The following is a 24,966-nucleotide window of genomic DNA, read 5'->3' as shown; positions in this document are numbered from 1 at the left end:
ACTCAACTTACTCGTTTTGTTGTGTTGTTTATGAACGCAAAAACTATAATGAAGTAATACCTAATACTTTTAATGCAACCAAGCCGTATATAAAAATAAAAGACCGAACAAAGCCGAGACAGCTAAAAGGGGCGCTTTTCCTGTCCCTGCCGTTTAAAATACATTGTACAAGTGGTGATCAAAGTCCACGTCGGTGGACAGCATTTTGTGGTACCAATTTAAAAAGCACGTAAACGAAGATGCACGAAGCAAAACTGTCCCGGCACCCAAGGTCGAATAGAGTTTGCAAAATGAAATTCGTTTATAAATTTTCGATTTCAATTGCGAATTGCAGAATAAAACCGGAACGTTTTTTCTCGTGCATTTTCGGTTCCGCAGGATTTCGAAGAAATCGTTGAGCTACGCTCAACCTAAATTCGTGCTTGGCGTGAACCGTTACATTCAGTTGCCTGATAATCAGTCGACGATTAGAGCAAAACTTAAAAAAAAAAAATACACCTAAACGTCTTCCTCCAACTCGTCATATGTTGTGCAAAGTAACTTTTTTGGGGAAATAAAAAATCATTTCGGAATAAATTTCTTTAATTTGAAAAGGATTTTGATGCCTTTGCTTAAAAGTTTTTCCAATGGTTTGGGCGAGACAAAAGATTAGTGCGGTGATTAGAGGCTAGGTAGGTACCTTGGGGTAAAGGCGAATATGGATTGGGAATAGGTGCCAAATGGGTATTTTGGGGGTGTGGGGTATAACAGCCCTCTTAGTAGTCATACTTAATAGCATTATGGTTAAATAAAGTATATTTGTTCTGTAGTGTACGTAATTTAATGTGATACCAAATCGAAACCGAAAGTCTATATTACCCATAATATACATAGGTGAATTAAATTCTGTTAATGGAAATATGTATGAAAATTCTGTGGTTATTTGATTGCTTCTTTTATAAAATACCATGAAAATGAAATTTTTGTGAAATGTTCATATTTTAAATATAAACAGTTACAGAGGGTAAGATGAATCCAATTTAAAATTTATGTCATTTCATTAGTGGGAAATGCTTTAACCTCTTCAGACCTCAACTATAAAAGAGTTAAATTTGTTTAGGGTTAAACTGAGCACTAGATAATGATTGGATTTTTGAACTTGCCAATTTAAAAAACTCATAACGTTGGCCGTTTCCTGATAGCCGTTTCTTTCATTTTAAGCTAACTCCAATTTTTAGGAACGCTTAGCTGAACTTTAAAAGAACTATGGTCTTAAAATACCAAATTTTGTCTTTACGAAATTGAAATTTTGCTTACTCTAAATATGAAGCTACTTAAAACTGTTTAACCATATTCCTAGTTTCTTTTGTGAATAATATTCTGGATTTTCTGCCATTCCCTGTCCAAATGAGCCTTCTCATTCTTATCCTTATGCTTTCTGGATCTATAAAAGAATTTAAAAATATACATTTATATACGTTATTATATTATTTATAATAAACTGTGCCCTCAGCAACAGAAAATACTGTTTTCATCACTTGTACAATATAGTATTTTTATACTCACCTACGTCCATCGGCCATCTTCAATCCATACTGGAACGCCGCTTTGGGTAACGCTTCCTTCTGGTTCATATAATCGGAATATTCTTCAGCAGTATCAAAATCCCATCGCCCAATAGGACCCTTTTTATTCCCTAAAAACAATGAATGCTTAGATGGTCCCAACATTACATGTTACTTTACAACTTACCAAGATCCATTTTAGAGTAATCAACTTCATCATCACTGTCGTCAATTGCATCATTCATCTCCTCTAAACCTGGATAACACTCTGCGTAACCTTCAGGCTCTTGCTGTAGTTTATTGAGAATTTCTGCAGACTTATTTACTCTATAAGACGGAGCGGCGTTATCCACCGATTCCCTGTAAACAACCAAAAACTAATAATTAAACAAAACACTACAATAGAATTTCTTACCTATGATCCTGTTTATCGAAGTAGGATTCATGCTTACTAGACCTAGATGCCCTATGATGGTCCCTATGCTTCTCCCTATGATGGCTACTGCGGGCTGGCACATAATCCCCAATATCACCATAAATTGAATCATCCACATTTGACCTTTTCACCTGCTTTTTGCCCAACTCAACCTCCTCTTCTTTATTGTAATCTTTAGCATCATCCAATGCTCTCTTGTGCTTGTTTTTCTTACGGTTACCTACACAACTTTCACCATTAAAAAATTACTAAAAATAAGTTTCTATATCACTGACCTTGTCTCAAATAACTCAAAATCTGAGTTAGCTTATTAATAACAATATCGTTTGTTGTTACTGTGGTGGTTAGTTCAAATGATGGTACATCAGCTACTGACCGCAGTAATGTAGTTGGGATGTCAGTTTCTGCATCATCATCTGAAAGTTTAATTAAAAGTATTAGAAAAAAATCACTGAATACTAAGAAAACTTACCTAAATCAATGACATAAGCCATCCTTCCAGGCACAAACATCTCTGACCGCTCAATATGACGTGACTTCAAGACATGCACGGTATGATAAATGGACCTGCCAATCTTTGTTTTGAATTTAATCTCATCCTCCTCCTTCTTCAGCAAATCTTTCCTTTCTTTCTCTTTCTTCTTCTCCTCACATTCACTGGCAATTCTCTCCAGCTCCTAAAAAATTTAATATGTCAATTCCAGTATCTGTTTCATTAGCTACAATAAGCACCTGTTCTTGCTCAAACTCTTTCTGTTGAATCTCACTCCTGACCTTCTGGAGCAAGGCATAGTCAAGCCCTTTTACCAAGTGAGTATGTTCCATGTCACCTCCCAGAAACTTGGATTCTTGGATCATTTGCCGGCGACGTTCCGCTGCATCAAACCCTGAAATACTCACTTGTGGCTAGAGTTCTTGCATAGTTATTTTTGGAACATTATTACCTGACTTCAAATCTGGGGCTACAGCCCTGTAGGCCTGTGCAGTGGCTACAGGATCATCTGATTGATAGTCTGGATTCACCCCTTTTCTTCTTTCACTAGCTCTATCACGGTATTTTTCAGCTAATTCAGCTATTTTACTGTCTTCCTGGGAAAAAAATTAATGTCAAGATTTACACGATGAATTAGCTCACAACGAAATAGGTGCACTGTTTTGTTTCTCTATTATAAACATACCTGTTTTTTTAGTTTGGCATAAAAGCTTTTTTTTTTCTTGCGAGCTTCATTCTTGTCTTCAATCTTAGGCGGAGGCATACTTGAACTGTTCTGCATAGCCTCTTTAATGGACCCTGGTGCTGCAGGAGCATTTGCTGGGGTTGATCGGGGAGTCATGAGGAGCTTGCGGAAATCATCGTTGGTAAGGCGTTGAGAGCCTGGGGTTTGTTCCACGGACTGCGGCATGTTTCGGCCCTGATTTGAAACGAGAGATCTAATTTTGGTGAAATATAATAGGTCTTTGAATAAAGCATATATTAAGTCAATACCTCTTTGATGGTTTTAAGTTTGCGGTAGGATTTTATTATACAATTTCACGTGTAGATTTAAGAATCATACGTTTATAACGATATAATTACAATTAAATAAGAAAAATCTACTTCATTTTAAGAATTCTTCAGTAATCAAAACAAATATGGCGGATAATGAAATAATTCGACATTTGACATTATTGAAAATTCAAAAAAATTACGAGGCCTACAGACGTGACGTCATAATAAATAGTCCTAAAGAATCTATCAAATATTTTCGTTTCGAACTTATACACGCATCAATAATTCGTTTCGTTTAAAAAAAACATCCATATTTCAGAAGTAAATATTTATTTGTAACATTTATTGAATTCAGTTAAAGGTTCTTTATTATATAAATAATTGTAAAACATTATAAGTGGCTGGCACCATTTTTAATTGAAATTAAGATTTTTAAGTATGAGCTTTAAGTTTTACCTTAGCATTATAAGTTTTGAATTTATATAATTGAACGTTACATATTATATACAAAAACTTTGGTATAGCCATTAAGCGTAGGACACATCACTTTAACATTTTAACTGTGATTTAGTTCACTGTAAATAAACATCTTTTTGGTACTCAAACTAAAAACTATAGACTGTGGTAAAATCACCAATTTGCAATTCCATAGGCAACACCCATATTTTTACCACCAAATTACAAATCACTCTCTATAATAAATACAAAAAAATAAACTGACAATGCCCTGAAAATACTATTTAACACAATAACTAACAACCAAACAAATCAGGAATGGCGCTTCATATGTATATTTAAGTGATCAGCTCTAATAAATGTCTTTTCACATATGCAGCATTTGTATGGTCGAGCACCTGTGTGTTTCCTGTAGTGCCTTTTTAGCTCATCGGAACGGTTGAATTTCCATTGACAAGTTTTCCAGGTGCAAACATAGGGTTTTTCACCTAATAGATTTTCACTAATGTGTAATTTAAAATATACCTGAAGGTTACTTACCTGTATGAGTTCTTTTATGAGCCTTAACATGTGAGCTTTTAGTGTAAGTTTTAGAGCACCCCTCAACGTCACATTGAAAAAACTTCGATTTCTTGTTCTTGTTTTTGATTTTTTTCACTGTTAGTGTTACCTCAGGAGTTATTGAATATACAGTACTTGGGTCAACTTCAATGTATTTTTCAGGACTATTTGGAGGGCTGTCCTCTATTCCTTCTATGGTGTTACTGCCATCTAATTCCTCTTTAACCCTAGACATTTATTTATTTTAATGTTAAATTTGGTTGTTAGGAAAGGGCGTGGTCCGCCTTACCCAAAGTGTAAGGGCTATTTTCTACTTACTCGCATTCAACTATATAAAGATGTCCATGTTCGTCGTTTAAAATGTTGTCTGCAATTTCCATTTTTTGAGACGATATCAATAATCAATGGAAATTTATGGAGAAATTTTGAAAATTTCCTCAGTTAATAGAACGTAAACAAATGCAACCTTCCATAATTTGACGTCTGTCACTTAACGTCTGTATCGTACGCGATACTTAGTATCTTTGTTTAATTTATTGTATCAGACAAAGAGGGGAACTTGTAAGTAGCATGGAGGATTAAGGATATTTCATTCAGCGCTGCCACAATGCTTGAGAGTTCCGAATTTACAAATAAGTCTTATTTAATTAAAGAAACGAATTAAAAATTAATGTCTTCTTTAATTAGATGTAGTAAAAGACACTCTTTAACCATACTTTAAATAGCAACTTATATATTACAACTACCCTCACAAAAGCACTACTATCTCTTAAATCTAATGAAACTTCCATCCTCAATTCCTCAATTCCTTTCAGCTGTTACCAGGGCCTCACTTTCCCTTGAGTGGCATGTGTAAGGATCCACGTATATCTGGGGTCCTTAACCATGGACATCTGCTTATGTCGGGGATGGGTCTTACAAATTACATACAACCTCTCTTGTCGCCGAACAAAGTAACAGTCTTTGCACCTCTTTTTCAATCTACCCACAACTTTAAACCCGCAACTCTGCACGAGAGCTGGCGTTACAGGGCTCAGGAGGGGAACTTTATGCATATTCTGTAATACTGGTGTCAACACTGAATGAAACTGGGCTGTGAATTTAGTGATTGTGGGGCATAAGAGTTTCGTGGGAGTTAGAAGGGTTCGAGCAATAGAGAACATAGTTCTTGGTAAATTATTATTAGCTAAAAAGTGACTTATTTTATTGAAATACAGTGAAAACTTAGAGTTCTGAGCTCTTTTAAAAAAATCAACTTTAAAATTGAGTGATTTTGATTGAGGTTAGAGAGACACTTAACTGAAGTTATAGGTTATGTACGAAATCAATGACCTATTACATGTGGAATAGGCTAAACATGCAGCCATGCAGTCATGGAGGATGACGGACAAAGATGGAGCTACTATGGGTAACAGTTGGCTGATTTGGATTTGAAAACGTTTCTGTAACAAAATTAATTAAAATAAAATACTTTATTGATGATATACAGCTTATGTATTAAAAATTATGGAATAAAATAATTATCGAAAGGAATCTCAATTTAAGATGATGTGAAAATTACATTAGCACCAAATACACCGTTCTGCAAGTAATGAAATCGTATCGCTTTCAGTTGCGTTGCCTTGGTATATTTCTTTCAAATAATGGCAACTAATCCATGGGTATTTTTTGGTCGTACCCGGTAGTACCTAGTCGTAGTAGAGAATCACGTGGGGCGCCTGCGATAGAATTACGGGGGGCGCCGTGTCGTGCGTGCCTTATGCGGTACCACGATGCGCGCCAGTCGTTGCCGCGCCGCCAGCGACGTTGCCATAGTGGCGCCGACGCTGCGCCCTCCCGACGCCGAAGACACGCGCCGTCCGTTCAGTTCTCGTCATTAAAATTACTCCTTAAAAATCCACCTGCCAGTCCACTTGAGCCAGTACATGTAGGAACTCTTAAGTTTTAATTAATAAGGTTCGTATTATTTGTTTTGTGTGTTCAATTAAAATTTAAGTGCCTTCTTGACGCACAATCCGGGGCAGCGCCTCTGGTCAGCAATAGGGGCGCGCTAAGTAATTGTGTCAAGAATCTTAAAGTAAACGTTATTATCAGTAATAAAATTATTGTTATGCACTGATCGAGGTTTTACTGGAGGTTTGCCTGGAAAGTGGCTTTTATCGTGTAGATATGGCAAGATGTGGCGGAGCCACAGAAATTCTTTGCAAATATTAAAATTCTCCATAAAAACGATGATAATTCCACAAACTCAGATAATACGGAGAATTGTGTTTGCCTGGAAAAAATTGAAAGGCTTGTGAAGTCGGCACGTGCAATTTCCCCTTTATCGATTGTGCCCCTGCGGACAATAACTGAAGCGAAATATTTTAAATTGAAAGAGTATCAAAGTGTTCTGTACAATTATTTCTTACATTTATGGATTTATCGATCTGGCCGAGTAAAAACGAGTAGTTTGCGTCAATATTTCGATCCTGACATATCTCTGTCTATTATCTCAAAACTGCGAGATGAAAAGGCGAACTGAAAATGTACCATTCCAACACTAACACTTAACACAGTAACCCAGACAGAGGGAAGAAAACACGAGGCGTATTTACATCATAAATCCATCCAAGAAACGCGTGGTCCCAGATAAAAGTGCCGAGATAACTTATCTCGAAATGTTGTCAAATAAGCCCATGCTCATCTCGTATAGTCTGCTCGGAAACTGCGATCCACCACACCCTGTTGTGATGATAAAGTGCGACAACAAATTTTGATTTTGTCTTGTTCCGAGATTACGGTAACTAATGAACACAGTATACCTCCGCATTACATCACTACATAGAGCAAATCTCCAGAAGCCACTTTAACATCTTTTCGTCTGTTGCAGATTAAGGCCAGTAATCCGCTATAAGGACCCCATCATTAGCCCTAAGAAACAAATTAATTATTAAGCAGAACCACTGGGAAAACCTTCGTGAAAATTAATCTAGTTAGTGTTGTTTGGTTCGAGTTAAAACGTTTCGGTCAAGGCACCATCTAACTGAAGAGTGAACAGCGAAGGGATTCATATGGTTTTCATGGTAAGTGAAGTTGAAAAGTGCTTGTGAACTCACAAATCCGACTTTGTTCCTTTGTTTGATATTCCGCCGGGTTCCGCAATAAGAACAATTACGCATTTTAGTCGCGGATTCTCTGTTATTGTTATGCATTTACCCACAGCCGTCTGTGGCTTTTGAATTTCAGCCAGGATGTGTTTAAAGCCCACCCATAGTAACGTTCCTGTTTGATTTTATCACTAAGACAGGGGCGTAGCTCAAAAAAAAACTTGTCCCCTAAGTGATGTTAAAGGGATTATTAATCCGTTTCCCGATTTTTTCTTACTTACTTCTTGAAAATTACTACTTCGCATGCGCGCTTCAAGACTGAACTAAAAATGTAGATACAGAGAATACTTTTTTTTAAAGCGCGACGCTGCTTGATAGGTCATACCGATAAAGCATTCAAAGTACGAAGGCTAGACCGGAAGTTATGGCCACCGACAATGAACCTGCCTCCTCCTACATTTCCGCTTATTACCATACTGTTAAATTATTGCGGTTTAAGTACCATTAAGATACCTACAGGGCGTCTAACAAACTAAAGAAGATGTGCGCTTTTTTCGAATTTTATTTCTCTGAGCTTCTGAAAGTTCGGCGAAATTAGCGCTCCAATGGCGTGAATTTGCTGTGAATTTTGGGGCAAGACCCGCTGATATGGAACGTTATTATTGCTAAGGGTGTTTATTCTACTGAATCGTTTTTATGGGTCAGTGGTTTGGTTAAGCAATTGAATGGTTGCTTGACCATGCATGCACTGGTATGTACTTGCATATTGCAATTCTGTCTGGTTGTATCATTGTAAGGATGAGACAGGGAAAAATCGGCAAATCATTATGTGCTTGACAAAGTATTAATTTATGTTACTGATAATAAGTATAATAATCTAACCTACTGTAAGTTGAGCCAAGAAGGGAGACTCCCGATCCAAAGGATCCGCTTATTGAACTGTCCCTGAAAAATTGTTTGGGTCGGAGAGGACTGCGAGTAGCTTTTATGTACTTCACTCGTCTTCTACTAGTTGATTCTGTGCTCTTCTCATCTGCCACTAGTTGATTCTGTACTCTTCTCATCTGCCGTGTTGCTACAACATCTACTGTTGCTTTGAGTCATTTGAGTCCTGTTGCACCCCTTTTCACCTTCCATGTAATCAAGGTCTTCGTGATGACTTCGCGCCTCCCCATGCTCGATTTACGCCCTTTCAAATTGCAAGGCAACGCCCCTCTTCCTCCGTCCAACCACTTTGTCTAGATATTTGGTCCCTTCGTCTTTTTCTCTCGACCTTCTGCGGCCTTTCTGTCGTGTTTGCCCAGAGGACTGGTTTCTGATTATGCAATAATTCGTTCCTTCAACAGGCCCGCGTCCAAGTACTTCTCAGTTTTAACCATCGAATATACCTATCCTTCTGCCTTCCGCATCTGTTACCTCTCTCTTCCTCCTCCGAGGTCGGTTACCCGGACTCGAGAGAGGACGCATCCAGGGGTCATCACGTGGAGGTGCAGATAGGTCTTTAACTCCCAAGAGACTTAAACTAGCTTGAACTTTTTTGGCCACATATATTTCCTGGGAGTTTTACTGGTAATTATACAAGAAAACCATTACGTACACGATCGTCACTACTCCTCAGAGGCCCTTGCAGGGTCTGTGCAGAGACCCTTGCCACAGCTACCTCTTAGTGGTAAATTATTACAACCGCCATGATTTTCCAGGGGATTAGAAGTCCTCATTTGATAGCTACGCCTTTACGACGCGGAAAAATTGCTGAAGCTCGAAATTTGGGCTCAGTTGAATGGAATTTTATAATAGCGCTTCGAGAGGCTCTATTTGCTGGGTAGAGGATAAATTACATGTTCCAACTCGGCAGGGAGCCCTCCCAGACTGGGTTGAGAAACTTTCGGCGTGACGCAGATTAAAAATTTGTTGGGTAATGTGCTTACCCAGAAGCCAGAAGGGTCTTCGAACCGTTCCGAGACCGTTTCCTCACGGGTCGAAACCAGCCTTATCTATAAAATATTGTTGTATTCTCACATTTGGCATTTGAGCAGTGAAAGGGCCCCATACCGCACATATTGAATCTTTTTAAAAACCAGTTCTATTAATTTTACGGCTTCTATAAACATTTCTGCGCGAATTAACAGAATATAAATCCAGCGATTCCGAAGACCAGATTCGACGCCACAACAACTATCGTCGATTTGGTGCCAATAGTCAATTTTCCCCTCTGATATCGTAATTATTGTTTGGTAATAATCGGTTGGGTCACCGGTTTTAATAGAATTCAGGTCGTAGAGTTCGGTAACGGGAAAAGCATTTCGGTAAAACCGAAAACCTATTTAGCGGAGTCAGAATGGCTTCTAAGTACGTAACATTAAGGCAAATATTTAGTTTGATATTAACCACGCCTTCTTAGAATTGTGATCGGTAAAAGGTGTAAAAGCAAACAAAGCGATAAAGTGATAATGGACATCAACGTTGCAAACTGCTCGATTTTATTGGAAAATGCGTGCGTTATGTAAAAACACGGATTTCAATGGGCATGTAGGTGTGTCATACAGATTACACATCCTTGTGTGAATGGTGATCAGGATAACAACTTGCACAAATCGATAAAGACTGAGAGAGAGACTTGTTCAAGTGAAAGGTTACATCAGAAATATTTTTGTTTCGGTAGGTATAACTGATGACTTATAATCAACAAATATTTTCAGTAACTTTCTGTCCTTAAATTCATGCAAATAAGAGCAATATGCTCGCGCCGCCTTCGGAGTTTTTTTTGTCACGAAGAGAATCTTCAAGAACCCGGATAATGTGGCATTTAAATTCGCATCAAAACGTCTACCTATTAAAAACCTTAGGATGAAAGAACCTTCTCCGACTCCGGTCCCGATATATCGTCTAGATTAGAGAGGACTGCGAGTAGCTTCTATCTGATCCACTCTTCTTGTACTAGTTGATTCCGAACCCTCCTCATCTGTTGCGTTTTTACAACATTTATTATTTCTCTGGTTCATTTCAGTCCTGTTGTATTTCTTTTCGCCCTTCATGTAACCGAGAGGGCCTTCGTGATGTTTTCGCACCTCTCCCTGTTTGGTTTGCGTCCCTTCAAGTTGCAGGACAACGCCACTCACTCTACGTCCAATCATTTCGTCTATGCCTTTCTGGTCCCGTGTAGTATTGTTATCAATCCTGATGTATACATCCGACAGAAATTTTTGCTTTTTTCTACGGCAATGGCAATTGTTGTGGCATCCACAGGTGTGCGGTCACCCTTGGATGTTTGGTCCCTTCGCATTGACTTTCTGTCTTTCCTGTAGTGTTTGTCCCAAGGGCTGGTTTCCGGTGATGCAATACATCGTTTCTTCGGCAAGCCCGCGTCCAGGCACTCCCCAGTTTGACCCACCGAACATCCATCTTTCTGCCTTCCACGTTTGTTGCCTTTCCCGCCCCCCTCCGAGGCTGGTTGCCCGGACTCGGGGGAGGGGGCATCCACGTGTCATTGCGTTGAGGTGCGGATAGGTCTTTGACCCCCGCCTTTGGAGGTCCGACCGAGTTATCTGATTGGCTGCAACCGCACACCTCAGCGTTGCGAGTACCGTCAAATTTCGCCCCAATTGAGAACGCCACTGATCTCTTGACTAATTAAAAAAAATCACACTTCTGCAGCGCGGCTCACGTGAAAACCGTAAACTCAGCCATTCTAATGGTACTTACAACCGAGGTATTACTTGGTACATATAATTACCCGGTAAAAGTAATTTTGATTGATTTAAGCTAATTATAGTACCGAGGTAAATTACGCGCCTAATTTAGGTTTATTGACAGTTTTCCATTCCGGATCGAAGGATGCGTGCCAAAGGGAGGTGGAGAAGAAATTGGCCTGCGACGTGACACGACAATTAATCATTAATCACCATGTGAAACAACCATTTTTTCAGCTCGGTTCAAAGGCCAAATACATGCAAAAGGTACCACCATCAAGCGTAATGTACAAAGTGCACGCCTGCTTAACTTTGAAGAGTATTTTCTCACCATTTCACCGACAATTATATTTAAAACTATAAATCTTTCTTCGGCTCCGTAAACCATTAATTTAATATTTTATGGTTTTCTAATACTTTCAACCTAATTAGGTGGGCATGTACGAGAACCATTTAAAAAATAAAACCATCAGTTACGCGTACGGGACTCCCTCGGCAATATTTTAATTAAGCCAGGCCTGTCCACGCCTGCATCATAATTAAGTCGTGTTTACAATAGAATTACGCAGATGGCGTTCTATAGTTTTTTCGCTGACGTTCTAATTACAGATCGATAGTTGCCGACAGCTCTGCTTTGAATTTGAGCCTTAATTATCTCCAAAATGAAACACTCGGGGTCTTATTAAGTCCTTAAAAATTAACTCGAGAATGTTTTCCGGATATCAAAACCTGTGATTAAACGCAATCGATTTTATCGAATTTAACCTTTATATTTTTTTGAATTGTGCGCATGCGTCATATTTCGCCTGTCAGTTCAAATTTCAGATTCACTTCGTCGAACGATGCCGGAGCGTGAAGAGCAATCTTAAAGTATTCGTCTCACGCATCTGTTATTCGGTGATGCGAAGAAGAGCCCCATTGGCTCGATCAAAAGGCCACGCGACGTCGGATAAAATAAAAATTTTCCTAACTTTTTTGCACGTTTTTAAACACGATCGTATCGTCAGATGCGTGAAAGACAACCGTAAAACTTAATTTCCGACCCGTGCATCCGTCCTCTATCGATATATCCGGCGATAATTACGGTGTCGGATGGTGAAGAAGATCCTTATCATCTTTGATCAAATTCTGAATGAAACTCGATCCTTGAAGGCTCGATTCAATTGCGACTGCTAATTTATTAATTTTTAAATTTCCTTTTTTTGCGCATTTCGCAAAAGTTCTCAAAAATTGCTGCATGGCACAATATCGTTTTTAAGACATTACATATGTTATTAATATGATCTTCCCAATCTATCCACACCCAATCGAATGCACATGTAGATAACACAGCTTCGGAGTGGTAGACATGATATTTTTAACTGCTGCACACTTTGTCTGTCATTAAGTATTCGCCTCAAAAAATGTAACGTTCGTGGAATTTTTCACAAGTTTCCAGATAAAGCTGTACCTTTCTTATCACACGATAAATTGATTCATTGGCGCCAAGGACTTTTTTTCTCGATTAGATAAGACGCTATTGAAGAATAATGATGGCAAAGATCGATGCGGTTTAAATTACGTATTAAAGCAGACTTTGCTTTGAAAGAAATTGCTGACTGTACAATTTTAAAATAAATTAGAATTTTGATACATGCGAAATCGGTCAAATCTAGCCATCCAGAATGAATCCATCACATCTAGGTTTAAATTTATGTTACAATGCAAGTATTGTTTTTAATTATTTATGATCAAATTTTCGATATGGTCTCCGAGACGATCAGATTTAGCACACTCAACTTTTTCAACGTCATCCACTTGTTTTCAATGTTAATAGCAATGTTGCGATTTGTCTGTATGTAAACAATGCTATATGGGATATAGCAAATCCTAACTTTCGCAGTTACCTTATATAAATTAGGTGGTGCTGTTTGAACGCGTCGACAATGTAGACAATTAGTGAGTTACCACTGAAATTGAATTGTTTACATGTAAATAATGCGCGACCAAGGTGATGTCCACAATCGCATGCTCTCTTCAGAATTGGACTTGTTGAGGATGAACTTCTATATTGGGGTGAGTTGTTTTGATTGAATCAATCGAACCAAACTGAGACCTCCCTGAGTGTTCGTTAACCGACTTTCCACACAATAGACCAAAACCACTTTTTTCGGCCTTTCAATTTCCTCAGAGAAGAATGAGGGGATTGGTTGGTGCGGCGGTTTGCGCCTTGTTATTGTCTGTTTGTTCACGAAGCTCAGCTCTTCCTTGTGTCTCTTTCGCTCTTCCATAGATAATAATAAGTCGGATTGTGAAAGTAACATCTTCGCGAATAGTAAGGTATTGAGTGTGAACACAGGGCCGGAGGCACAAATTTCTCAACTGTGCTAAAAATCTAAGATCTAAAGATCTCCTCTATCGTAGTCTGATTTCTTATGGTTTGGGTATTACACGCTTTGGGAATTCGGTGTTGGGAAGATTTCCTCGTTACGCCCCTGGTGTGATGATAGGTTTGGCCAAGTGTGCTCATCTTTAACATTGTATCTAATCCATTGATTTTCAACTTCGTTCCCATGGCTTGAAAATGTCAACGCGGTTAAGAGATTTGCCTATCGATCTCTACGCTCTACAGGGCGTTCCACGTTCAGTCTCTTAATATAATTGGATGGGTCGAGCTTGAGAAGTGAAAGTGAAAAAAAATTGACATCAAAGGCCAATATAATTTATGCATTTGGTTAAACACATCGCGCGATTAACAACAAAAAATGCCCGCTCTTTGCTTTTAATATCGCGTTAAGGATATTTACTTTGTTGCTGTACAACGTTAAAAAATCTACATAATCCTGTATATGATTATTGAAACTAAGCGGTGTGTAATGTCATTAATGTTTAACTAGGAGTGTTTGCAATGGGCGGCAACATTTACCGCCTTTTTTCTGGTTTTACGTATAATTGCAGGGCGTGAGCATTGAACAGTTTGTCTTTTCATTCCGGAACTTTTTGTCAGATAAGATAAATGATATCTTGGGTTTTTCATGGCAATAAAACCGATACAACATATCGATTGTTAATTAATCTCAATGTCTTAAACATCATTAATTTCTAGACTGATTCTAAAAAGTCCAAAGTTGCTTTAAATTAGTGTTTTCGTCTCGTTCAAATTTGTTAATTCTTCATCAGCCGCTCTCACTCAACCATTCTTTTGCAATCATTACAAGTTCGAACATGCCCACGTAATGGATCTTGGAGATCTTGGAGCAGCAAAAAAATTATTCGGTTAACGAAGTACGCGTTAAAGCGACAATTCAACCTAGAGAAGGAAAATATAGAAATAGAAATTATGCAAGGTCCTTATGTACTAAATCTGAGGGCAACACACATCGACGTAATACGACTAAGAGGCAATTATCGACTAATATACTATCGTTATCTTCAAAGCGTCACACTTGGATGAATAGCAAGAGCGATGTTCTATTGGGGTGTTGCAGTTATACCGTTTTAACGAAACGTGGATGTACTAGAACTCTTGCAAAGAAAAGGGGCGAAAGTTTTACTATACGGGGCAACCCTCTTTTGAGAATAATTGGTACTGAAATCTTGCCGGGTATATTTCCAAAAAATGATGATGTACATGGGCGTAACATAAGGATACATTACCCCTTCATTAATTCAACCAAACTCACATTGACGCCATCCGAAACCCCTTCGAAAACTCTACTAAGCACCCATCAAATCGAATTATTCCTTATCATCACACGACCAGTCGGCCCATTGTTTAGAATTTCCTGTTTCGCCGCCCAATAAAACGGCGATTTGGTACCAATAATAACAAGCGGTGCCATCCCGACTTACAAATGAGATTTTTTCAAATCACGGCAGTAAATTCTCCGATGTCAAAAGTCGCGGGGGGCCAAGTCTGAACAATGGGGTGGGCGATTAATAACAAAATAAGATTTAAGATTTGACCCATATTGAAATCAGCATGACACTTGGACGCCAACGCACTTTGATGTTAAAAACGGTATGAAGTGGCGGTGTGGGTGGGCTTGTACCATCAGTGCGATATGGACCTGTGTTGAAATGGAATAATTTGGAAATTTGGAATGGGAATATGGAAGCAACATATGCACACTTTTAATCTCGCTATACAACATTTTTAATATCATTAGTCGTAATATTATATTAATGTTAATGTTAAAACGAACACTTTACAACTAAGTTCAACTTGGTAACTCTTCGCGACTACGTAAAACATTAAGGAATATCGTAGATTGCCGTTTCCATAGATACATAGGGAAATAATTTTTTTTTTATAAATATAAGAGAGATCGAAAGGTAATGTCGTTTCTGCGCATGCCAATATTTGTTTATCATTTATCAGCTGATTGCGTACTTCAAAGCCGTATCAAATATATTTTAAGATTAATGTAACTTTTCCACTCGTAAATTGCCAGCCAAATACCAATAGAGGTACTTATCGGGCATTGAATGCTTTTCGAGTGTCAGATCTGGAATTTTTCATTTTTCCGACTAGTACTGATCAGGAAGACCAGCAATATCTTAGACCATGGCGTGCTAAGGGTGGAAGTGGAAGCAAATCCATCACAACGTTGATAGACCATTTAAGAACATTTTCAGCAAATGGGTAAAGTGAGCAGAGCAGGAGTTTGGGTCCCATATAGTCTGTCCAAAAAAAACAAAGCTAACCGATCTACCACATGCAATTTATTGCCTGAACGGCACAAACAGAAGCGTTTTTTGATCGCTTGATCACTGGGGACGAAAAATGGGTTCTGTATGATAATCCAAAACGCAAAAGGCAGTTGCTCTTTTCAAATGAATTGCCACGAAGTACTGCCAAGTCAGGTTTACATCCCACAAAGGAGCTTTTGTGTGTTTGGTGGAGTACTCACGGAATTGTTCATTTTGAAGTGCTGGAACCTAGACATACTGTCAATGCAGAACTTTACCGTGAACAATCGGTTAGAGTAAATCAATCTTTAATCGAAACGTGTTATTCCGCAACAAGATAACTCAAGATTGCACTGCACAAGACGAATTCTGGAAGAAATTCATGAATCGCGTGGAAAATACTTCCTCACCCATCAGACTTTCATTTATTCCAATCGCTACCACACTCTCTATGTGATAAAAAATTCAAAAATTTAATGATATCTAAACTGCCCCCTCTACATATTTCGCTCAAAAACCTATTGATCATATACCGGGTGATCCAAGGTGGCTCGCTCTTATAACTTTTTTGTTTTTAAACTTAGAAAGTTGAAATTTGCGGGGAAGCTATATAAGAATAGAGCCGACTAATTGATATTAACGTTTATCCAGCACTTCCGGTTTAACTAGAAATGTCCTCAACTTTCCATTTTTAAATGTAATGCCCTATAAATGATTTCTTTTTTGGAATCTAGAGGTCATTTTTTGTCTAAAAATATATCATAATTTTTTTTTTGTGATTTTTTCATGTCGAGCTACGCCACTAAGATATACATATTAGGCACAATTTTAGGTTAGAATTATGGAAAAAAGTGCTAATTTGTTATTTTATTGAGTACTTTTTCTTTTATAAGCAACTTAAATACCGAAAAACAGTTTTTCTCAATAATTAAAAATTAATTATTTAAATTGTTTATAAAAGACAAAGTATTCAATAAAATGACAAATTAGTATTTTTCCTCATAATTCTGACCTAAAATTGTGCCTAATACGTATATCTTAGTACCGTGGATCGACATGAAAAAATCACAAAAAAAATATATTTTTTTTAAATGACATATTTGTAGACTAAAAATAACTTCTATATTCCAAAAAAAAAAGAAAATTATAGGGCATTACATTTAAAAATAGAAAGTTGAGGTTACTTCCGGTTAAACCGGAAATGCTAGGTAAACGTCATTAACGTAAATCAATCGGCTTTATTTTTATATAGCTTCGCTCCAAATTTCAACTTTCTAAGTTTAAAAATAAAAAAGTTATAAGGGCGAACCACCTTCTTGAATCAGCCGGTATATCGATCAGACATTCAAAATTATCACATTAGATGGCAAAATGTCATCGATGACGAGGGTGACTCAATCACTGATTAGAATTAAAAAATGTTAAAACATTATTTGTTTGAATATAAAGAAAAAACAACAACGTTACAGACCCCTTACATCATAATTCTTAGCTTCACATATCTGCAAGTTAACATATTTCCTTGAATTGAGAAAGTCAATTTTTTCGTTGCAGCGTTCTCTACAGTTCCATTAGCTAAATATGGCACTGAAATAAAGCTTCCACTTGCATCAAGTAATTCTTTTATTGACTTGAGAATGCCAAATTCTCACGGTGAGCAAATACTTGTGCAGCATATTTAAAGTAGGAAAATGCTTCAAATGAACAGACACCACTTTAATTGATCTTTTATTTCACATAAATGTTTCTCCTATTTCTCCTATATTCCGAATTTAATCGCATTCACTTAATGTTAACTATGGAAAGCATTTGCGGATTTAAATGTTCAAAACAAGGATTCTTCAGTTTGTTGTACCGCTTTGTGATCGAATCAATTTTTTGACCAATAAAGCTTGAATCAATCAAACTTTTGTTGATCCACTATGTTGAAACAAGAACTCTCACGATTGTTTTCATTAGGTTTTGATGAATCAACTTATTTAATCACTCAACCAATATCGGCTCGTGAGAATGTGCCTTTGGCTTCGAAAGAATCGAATTGACTGAACATGTGGTTCCCACTTAAAATTGTTGGATATTAAAGTGTGAATCCTTTGGGTGAATCGACCATCATTTCAGCTTAGTTAAGGTCCCTCCCCTCAGAAAGAATGTTTTGTAGCGGTTTCTTCTGGGAGAAAAGGGAAACCCAAGATGTTTTAGTGGGTAGGTGCATGGGGCGACTTTTGCTACCTCATATTTGGCCTTAATAACACCAAAGGTGACGGGGAGTTTAGTGCTCGGGGTAAATTCCACACTACGCCATACTAGGTATCTTAGGAAGATTTCATTTCGTGACAAAAAAAAGGTTACTTCGGGTTAGTTCAAGTTTTTAGTCAAATTTGAGGTCAGTTGTCTAATAACGTTTAGTCTCTGCTGTTTTATTAAATGTGTTGCCTTTAAAACCATACCTTCAGTACTTTTCGTTAGGTCTTAGCAGTTTCCGAGATCTCAAAGCTGAACTTTGCGTTTGGCGGGGGCAACACTTGGAGGTTAAAATTTATCCTTGAAATCAAAACGTAAAACTTGCTTGAACCTGATATATCATTAGAGCTTTGCTTTCGGCAATTTTCTACTATTACCAGTTAATTGCTTGGTACATACTACTTAATTAACGCTAATTATTGGCTTAAGGAGGGGACTGTCCAAAACGTTCCAATTTTGAATCAACACCCAAGCGAATTTTAGACCAATTCTCCTAACTTACCAGTCTCTACCGCAACTCCTGCGAATTTCTGAGGAATTAAAAATCGATAATTAATAATCGCACACATCATTGGTAATTTCGCTTTTCCAAAAGTTGAATGCTCATAAGAAACGGTGCAGTATCGTCTTTCTTGTAGGGATATTGCGGCTCCCCTCAGCGAACGACTTGTAAGATTGACCACTTACAATTAAAACTTACAACTATATTAATCAGTAAATACATCTAAATTGGTATTTTAATTAACCAAAATTAAAGATCTTGCGGGATAACTCCACCGCGATATGGCAAAAACACCAATTACGAGAATTTTAAAGCCGTTATCCACGAGCAATAATGTTAATCTTATTAACAGCGTTGCAGCACTGCCTGTTTTTGACAAAAACTACACGTTTAAAGCCAGAGATAAGCGCATGTACATGCTTAAGCACTGGGCTCATTTCCATAAATGAAACTCGTTTTTTCTTTGATTTGGTGGTGTCATAATGATATCATAAATCGAAGAAGAAATGGCCGTATTATTAGCGGGCATTAATTATATAACAGATGTAATTCCGAGAAGCGGATTTAAATAAAAATAAACAATCGATACGGACTAACATACCGAAACTGACGTCATTAGACAGGTTTAGCATTCACGGGAACCACGCCTAGTGAATCGCGTGAAATATATTGAAAAGGATGACACCGGTTCGCCTTGGGTTCCCCAAGCACCAGCAAAGCTACGCTAGTTTTCTTTATAAGGTACCGCACGATATCGATGCTATATTCGGTGGTAAAGAGTCATAGGAGAAGTATGTATGTCTTAGTTAATTCAAGCTAATCTAAGGGTGTCTAAAAACTCAAAAAATCGAATATGTTTGAAAAATTTGCAACGTAAATTTATGCTAATAGACTCAGTAAAACATACTCTATAGACCTTGAGGGAACGTTGGTTACGTTCACGTTAAATGAATTTACAAACCTCGGCAGCAGCTACTGTTCGACGTTCTAACAGTGCTTACTTAATTTCATAGAAAATTATCGCGTTTGTGCGATTGCCAGCGGAGATACGAACAAAGAAAACGATAATTTATTACACTTTAAAAGATTGATTAAAAATACATTAAAGAAAATTTCCACGCGGAGCGCCCGCACGACCGGCTGATTTAGCACCGCGCGACTTTTTCTTGCAATTGAACGGTGGAGGGACTTAGAAAATGCCAGATTCAAATGGATAAAAGCCAATAAACAAACCAATGAAATTAAACGTCCGTCGATCGCGGCATTATTCTAATGGGTACCAAATTTGGTTCAAAGACGCAAAGTTAGATTCTCGTCGCACCAAATAGAGAGCAATTACGCCGCTTTTGGCGAATAAACGCGTTTGAATATGTTCCCATCGTTATTTAAGCGGGGTTGGTTCGTAAAGTAGAATGCAAATGCGAGGTTGCCAGGTACTACTCTTTGCAATTTCTAAAATTTCGATCATCAATATTTTTAGATATTAGAAAAATGTCGAATGAAATAGGAGTTCCCGATAATTGCGTTTCTGCTACCTACTCGACAGTTTTTTCATACCTTTTCAAGCGTACTAAAATATCGGGAAAAAGCATTTGGCACGATTTGTAGTATGTGTCCCCGAAATAGTCATTTTGATATTTATCATTCTCGTGAAGAATTTATTAAATCAATTTATCCAAACCATTAACTTGAAATACCCGACATAAATACACTTGATTCTGATTGCAAATCAGGTTGGGGTTGTGTGAAAAAAAGAAAAGGAGCTACACTTCTAGTGCGTTGGTACAGGACAGAATATCCTTAAGTAGGCAATCGAGCATATCTCACAAATTGAGAGCGTTTATGTCTGTGCTATACCTACTGATTTATTTAATATATTGTTTTCGAGTATGTTCATGAGATTAAAATTTCGAAATTGCCATGAAAATTTCCAAACTTTCTGCGCCAACATCTCATTAAATCCGTGGAGCAATTGCCTTAAATAACTGCTGAAATTGATCGTCTCGATGAGCATTATAAGGCTGCACAAACCGAACTGCGATGTTTCTTTTAGTTCCTGCGTTACGGGGCAACATTTATATCTGATTCTGTGATTTTGAACATGTTCTAAAATTCCAGAGCTCAAGGACCTCAATTGATGTATTTAAGGTCAATATAGAGTCCATATCATTCTTCCTCTATTATTCAATTTTAGAGTCCCCATTATGCTCTAATGCTTTATCGTAGCTGAATTCTCATTCCTGTTTTTAGTGAATTTTAGTTCGATTGATTTGAATTCCGCTTTAGAGAGTTCATGATTAACGGCATAATAGCCGTCACTGTAATACAGGTACTGATGCTATATTGCGTTGCTTCTCCTTCTTGAAATAAGTGGTACTTTGCCTCCTGGAACTAAATCTTATAGTTCAGGTTAGCTCAGGAAATCCGCGTTCAAACCCCAAAGCGATTTATAATTGTCACCTCAAATTACCCTGACAATCATGCTCTAATGAAAATGCGCATTCATTCGCAAATGCAAATTAAGATGTTACATACCTACTACGAAAATAGTCGAGAGCATTATCCCATTAATCTGACGTAGTGCTTCATGTATGTGAGTAAATCATCTTAGATTGCCCCATCGCCGCGGTACCATTGTAAAGAAGCGTACCATCGTAAAGAAGATGGTTGCGCAAATCGGCCTCATTATGCATTTGGGCCTAAAACTTAACCGTTATACGAAAAATTATGCGTTTTGGTGACAGTTCCCGAGATTTGTAGGCTTTGATACATATCATCATATTGCCCGGAAATTCTTGCATAAGTTATTTTTCGTACGGCTGAGTTATGGCCACTTACACCTTAATCGGGAATTTCACAGTGTCCACTTTTACAGCCTTGGGTCTAACGTTAATACAATCATTTTACAAATTGACGCGATAAATCAAATCGAAAAGCTGGAGGCCGAGTGTCGCGCACTTATATTTACACTAAAATTAAAATGACAGGCGTGGAATAAATGATGTATCTCGGCTCTATTAATTATTGTTAGCAGGAAAGTTATTCAATTAATGGCCCGCACTAGCGAAGCTGAAGCCTGTCCTGTGCGAACCATAACAGAGGTTTTTTCAAAGTGGGACGCGGCTTTATGTAAATACGTAAATACTGGTAAATCGTACGCATCTTCCAGCTACGAGCGTAATAACAATAACGCTATCAGCGATTCCACTTTCTATACGTGGCTGTGGAGCTCCTGTGTGAGCTTTTATGAGGCTCAAAGATGCTCTCCTCCGATGGTACCCTCGTAAGGCTACATAACATAAATCAGTTCCACACGCGAGCCGCAGAGAAATTTGGAAGGGTCGGAGTCATATAGCGAATAGCCGTTTAGGAAATCGCCCACTGGGGCTCGACAAGCACCATCAACTCACGGATATTTAGGCCCAAATTATCGGCAGGTACCGTGCCCGTGGTCTTTCCATCAGTTAACGCCATCAATCGCCGTACCAATTTGTATCAGTTTTAATTGCTCGGGAAACAAAAAATCTAAAACCAATAATGGTCAAATCACCGCTGAATCGTTGGGAAATCTCAGTCCCTGTGCAATAAAAGTGAATTGCGATGTATTACAACTTAGTAGCAATATCGCTCCTAATTGCTGCGATGCAATTAATTCCGGTTTTAAGGTGTTCTCACCATGAAATTCCCATTTTCCGACAGGTCGTGTGTCTGTGTATCTTTCGCATTGTGAAACTATGCCCATAGGATTTATTTGTTACCACACAATCCCCAAGTACCACTAGAGAGTACCTCGTGGAGGACATCCTTCATGGAAGAGTGGTACCTGCGTTTTTTAATGTCAAATGTTTCACACGATTCAGTTGGAGGTTGGCTATAAAAAAACAATCACTTCTAACGCGGATATTAAGGAAATACGCCTCTAGTAATCTCCTCGAATCACGCGATCAGCAATATTGTTGTTGTTGCCAGGATTTTGGTAAGTTTCAATGCACTTTTAAGTATGTGTTTTAAACCTAGCAGAACCAACTGCACCCACACTGAATGTCTCGAATAATTCTCTCCAAGTTCGGCTATCTGCACACGAGGACAGGACGGTAAATTATAATCGAAAGTTCCGCGCAAATTTCGAATTTTTCTTAATTATTATTATGGCGCAGAAGGCGTAACCCACTCCTAGCTCGAATTTACATGCGTGACTATAAACGTCTAAATACTTATGTAAAAAGTTATTTCCATATAATTTTATGGTTATCACCGTTCAAATTGCCGATTCTACACGCAGTTATATGGGTTCTGGTCAGTGGAACGAAGCGATTTGATATTAGCAAACAACAAGCAAGGGTTTGTCCACGTCCCGTTAGTATCTAGCTGCACGCTTCAGTTCAACTCATCATTATCAGTAAAATCTTCAGAAATGTTATAAAGAAGCGAAGGCGTCATACTCACTTAAAAGGATCATTGTATGTTGGGTTGCCTATGCCAACCTTCTTCGACAGCAATACGTCCTCAAGCTACGGAAACACACGAGTAAGCCCGAATGGAAGATCAAAATTTTTATTGAAATTGGTATAAAAATTTACTTGTATTATTAATTTAATTGTATTTGCGAGAAATAACAACTAATCTACGAAAATTCGAATTAACTCTGGATATTGCTTTATGTGAATTTTAACTATAGTTTGAAGCAGAATCGACGGTTTAATCACGCACTGTCACTGCCACTGCCATGGGAAGCGTGAACATGTCTAGCTATAGGGATGGACTCAAAGTCGTATAATCTGTGTCGACAATGTCGACAAGGATTGTTATCTATTAAATTAGCTCGTATTGAATAAACGCCTGCCAATAAATGAACATTCGATATATGCCCTAGGCATTTCGCAATTATTACATTGGGTTTTCGAACTTTTTAATTATTTAAACTCTCTATTTGCATAATCAACACTTTTGCAACTCTTTCATAACAGCGACACCCTCATCGGCTTCTCTCTCAAGTGTCTACCACACTAATGATGAAAGCACCTTCACTTATTAATCTTCCATGCCCTGCTAAAGCCAATAACCAATATTTGCTAAATCAAAAACTTGGCAAATTCACAATTTGTCTTATTATTATCAAATTCTTCTAAATTTACATCATAACTGCACACCAACTTTCGTACTACTGTGGGCTTTCCTACACGACTTCCATTAGACAATCAAACAATGACCAGTCCACATAAAACACCCAGTCTTTTGTCGAGACATAAAATCGTTATTTGCATATATGGTTTCCATCAAGCTTTACGGGCTCGCGGCAAAAAGTTAATGCGTTTTGCATCAGAAGTGTGAAATGAAAAAGGTTTTTACTGAAAACTGATTTTCTTCGGATCTGGAGGAATTGAAAACGGCACTGAAAAAGAAGCAGTAAATGTTCAATGAGTGTTGACCTTTGGCAGATGCATTGGGAAGTTTATTATCGTCGGTATTGCTTCATGTTCTACGTGAGAGGCAGTTTGGGAAAAAAATCTGACGTGTGATTGTTCAATCAGTTTTTTAAGTCAAACTCTACCGACGTATACCAGTTGGCATACGTCCGTATTGTTCGACAGATATCGGCTAGCCTCGGGATTGGCTGCGATAATATTGAATAAGCACGAATTGCGCCGATTGCCTAGAAATATGCAAATACGTCTTGTTCATTGCAAACAAAAAATGTTGTTTTTTCCCTAAGTTTTATTTTTTTTTTGTTTTTGGCCATGAATTTAAACTACAATTCTTCGTAGTGTTTTTCAGAGAAACTTTTTTTTCACGTAATTGTTTTTGCTTCTTTCAGGACGAATGTCGGACCGACTCGACCAGGTGGATCGGGGCACCTCGTCCAGGGGTACCTCCGAGTCCTACAGCCCCAGAGGTAATGTAATACTGTACTTTATTAATTCAAACACGCACCATTTCTCTAAATATTTCCATGTATTTTATTGCGGATAATAGATTACATATCTACGTATTTAAGATTTTAAAACTCCCCACAAAATGCATAAAAAACTTAATACGGTTTAACAAGCTTTGAATTGGGTTACAACTGATGAAAGGTTTATCTCCTGACTTGTATTTCATTAAATAATAGCAAGATGGGGCAAAACTAAGCGTTATGCAATTTCTAAGGCTACAGCAATAAAATTCACCACTTTTTATGATTTCAATGTGTGACAAATTGCGGCCTCAAACAAAACCGAATTAAAATTCAATGGTTGCCCAACGATCTGATGATGCAACGACTAATGAGCCTTGGACACCAAAATCACG

General features: G+C 37.9%; 3 protein-coding genes across 4 annotated transcripts in view; 1 reads left to right on the top strand and 2 right to left on the bottom strand.

The window, feature by feature from the left end:
• Positions 1-756: 756 nt before the first annotated feature.
• beag (IC cytokine homolog beag) lies at positions 757-3,608 on the bottom strand. Its single transcript, XM_066395697.1, has 10 exons — positions 3,467-3,608; positions 3,159-3,411; positions 2,925-3,069; positions 2,713-2,867; positions 2,453-2,657; positions 2,256-2,396; positions 1,960-2,200; positions 1,732-1,904; positions 1,546-1,675; positions 757-1,423 (listed from the first exon to the last, which is right to left on the bottom strand). Exons 2-10 carry the CDS (start codon positions 3,381-3,383, stop codon positions 1,336-1,338), a joined length of 1,503 nt encoding a protein of 500 aa, XP_066251794.1. The 5' UTR covers positions 3,384-3,411; positions 3,467-3,608; the 3' UTR covers positions 757-1,335.
• A 539-nt stretch (positions 3,609-4,147) lies between these two features.
• mRpL36 (mitochondrial ribosomal protein L36) lies at positions 4,148-5,649 on the bottom strand. The gene is made up of 3 exons (XM_066395893.1): positions 5,309-5,649; positions 4,466-4,713; positions 4,148-4,161 (listed from the first exon to the last, which is right to left on the bottom strand). The coding sequence occupies exons 1-3, from the start codon at positions 5,647-5,649 to the stop codon at positions 4,148-4,150; spliced, it is 603 nt and encodes a 200-aa protein (XP_066251990.1).
• Positions 5,650-6,206: 557 nt separating this feature from the next.
• Positions 6,207-24,966, top strand: part of LOC136412606 (Krueppel-like factor 3) — a 36,589-nt gene continuing 17,829 nt past the window's right edge. The window contains exons 1-3 of one of the 2 annotated variants that reach the window (XM_066395716.1): positions 6,207-6,442; positions 7,359-7,551; positions 24,494-24,571. In XM_066395716.1, the coding sequence (XP_066251813.1) occupies positions 24,499-24,571 (73 nt within the window). In that variant the 5' untranslated portion in view covers positions 6,207-6,442; positions 7,359-7,551; positions 24,494-24,498. The remainder of the gene's footprint in view (positions 6,443-7,358; positions 7,552-24,493; positions 24,572-24,966) is intronic. The other variant, XM_066395715.1, reaches the window with a different exon arrangement.

The sequence above is a fragment of the Euwallacea similis genome, chromosome 12 (genome assembly GCF_039881205.1).
Source record: "Euwallacea similis isolate ESF13 chromosome 12, ESF131.1, whole genome shotgun sequence".
In the NCBI taxonomy this organism is placed as follows: Eukaryota; Metazoa; Arthropoda; class Insecta; order Coleoptera; family Curculionidae; genus Euwallacea; species Euwallacea similis.
The sequence above is the reverse complement of the archived record's forward strand: the minus strand, read 5'-3'. Positions and strand labels throughout refer to the sequence as shown.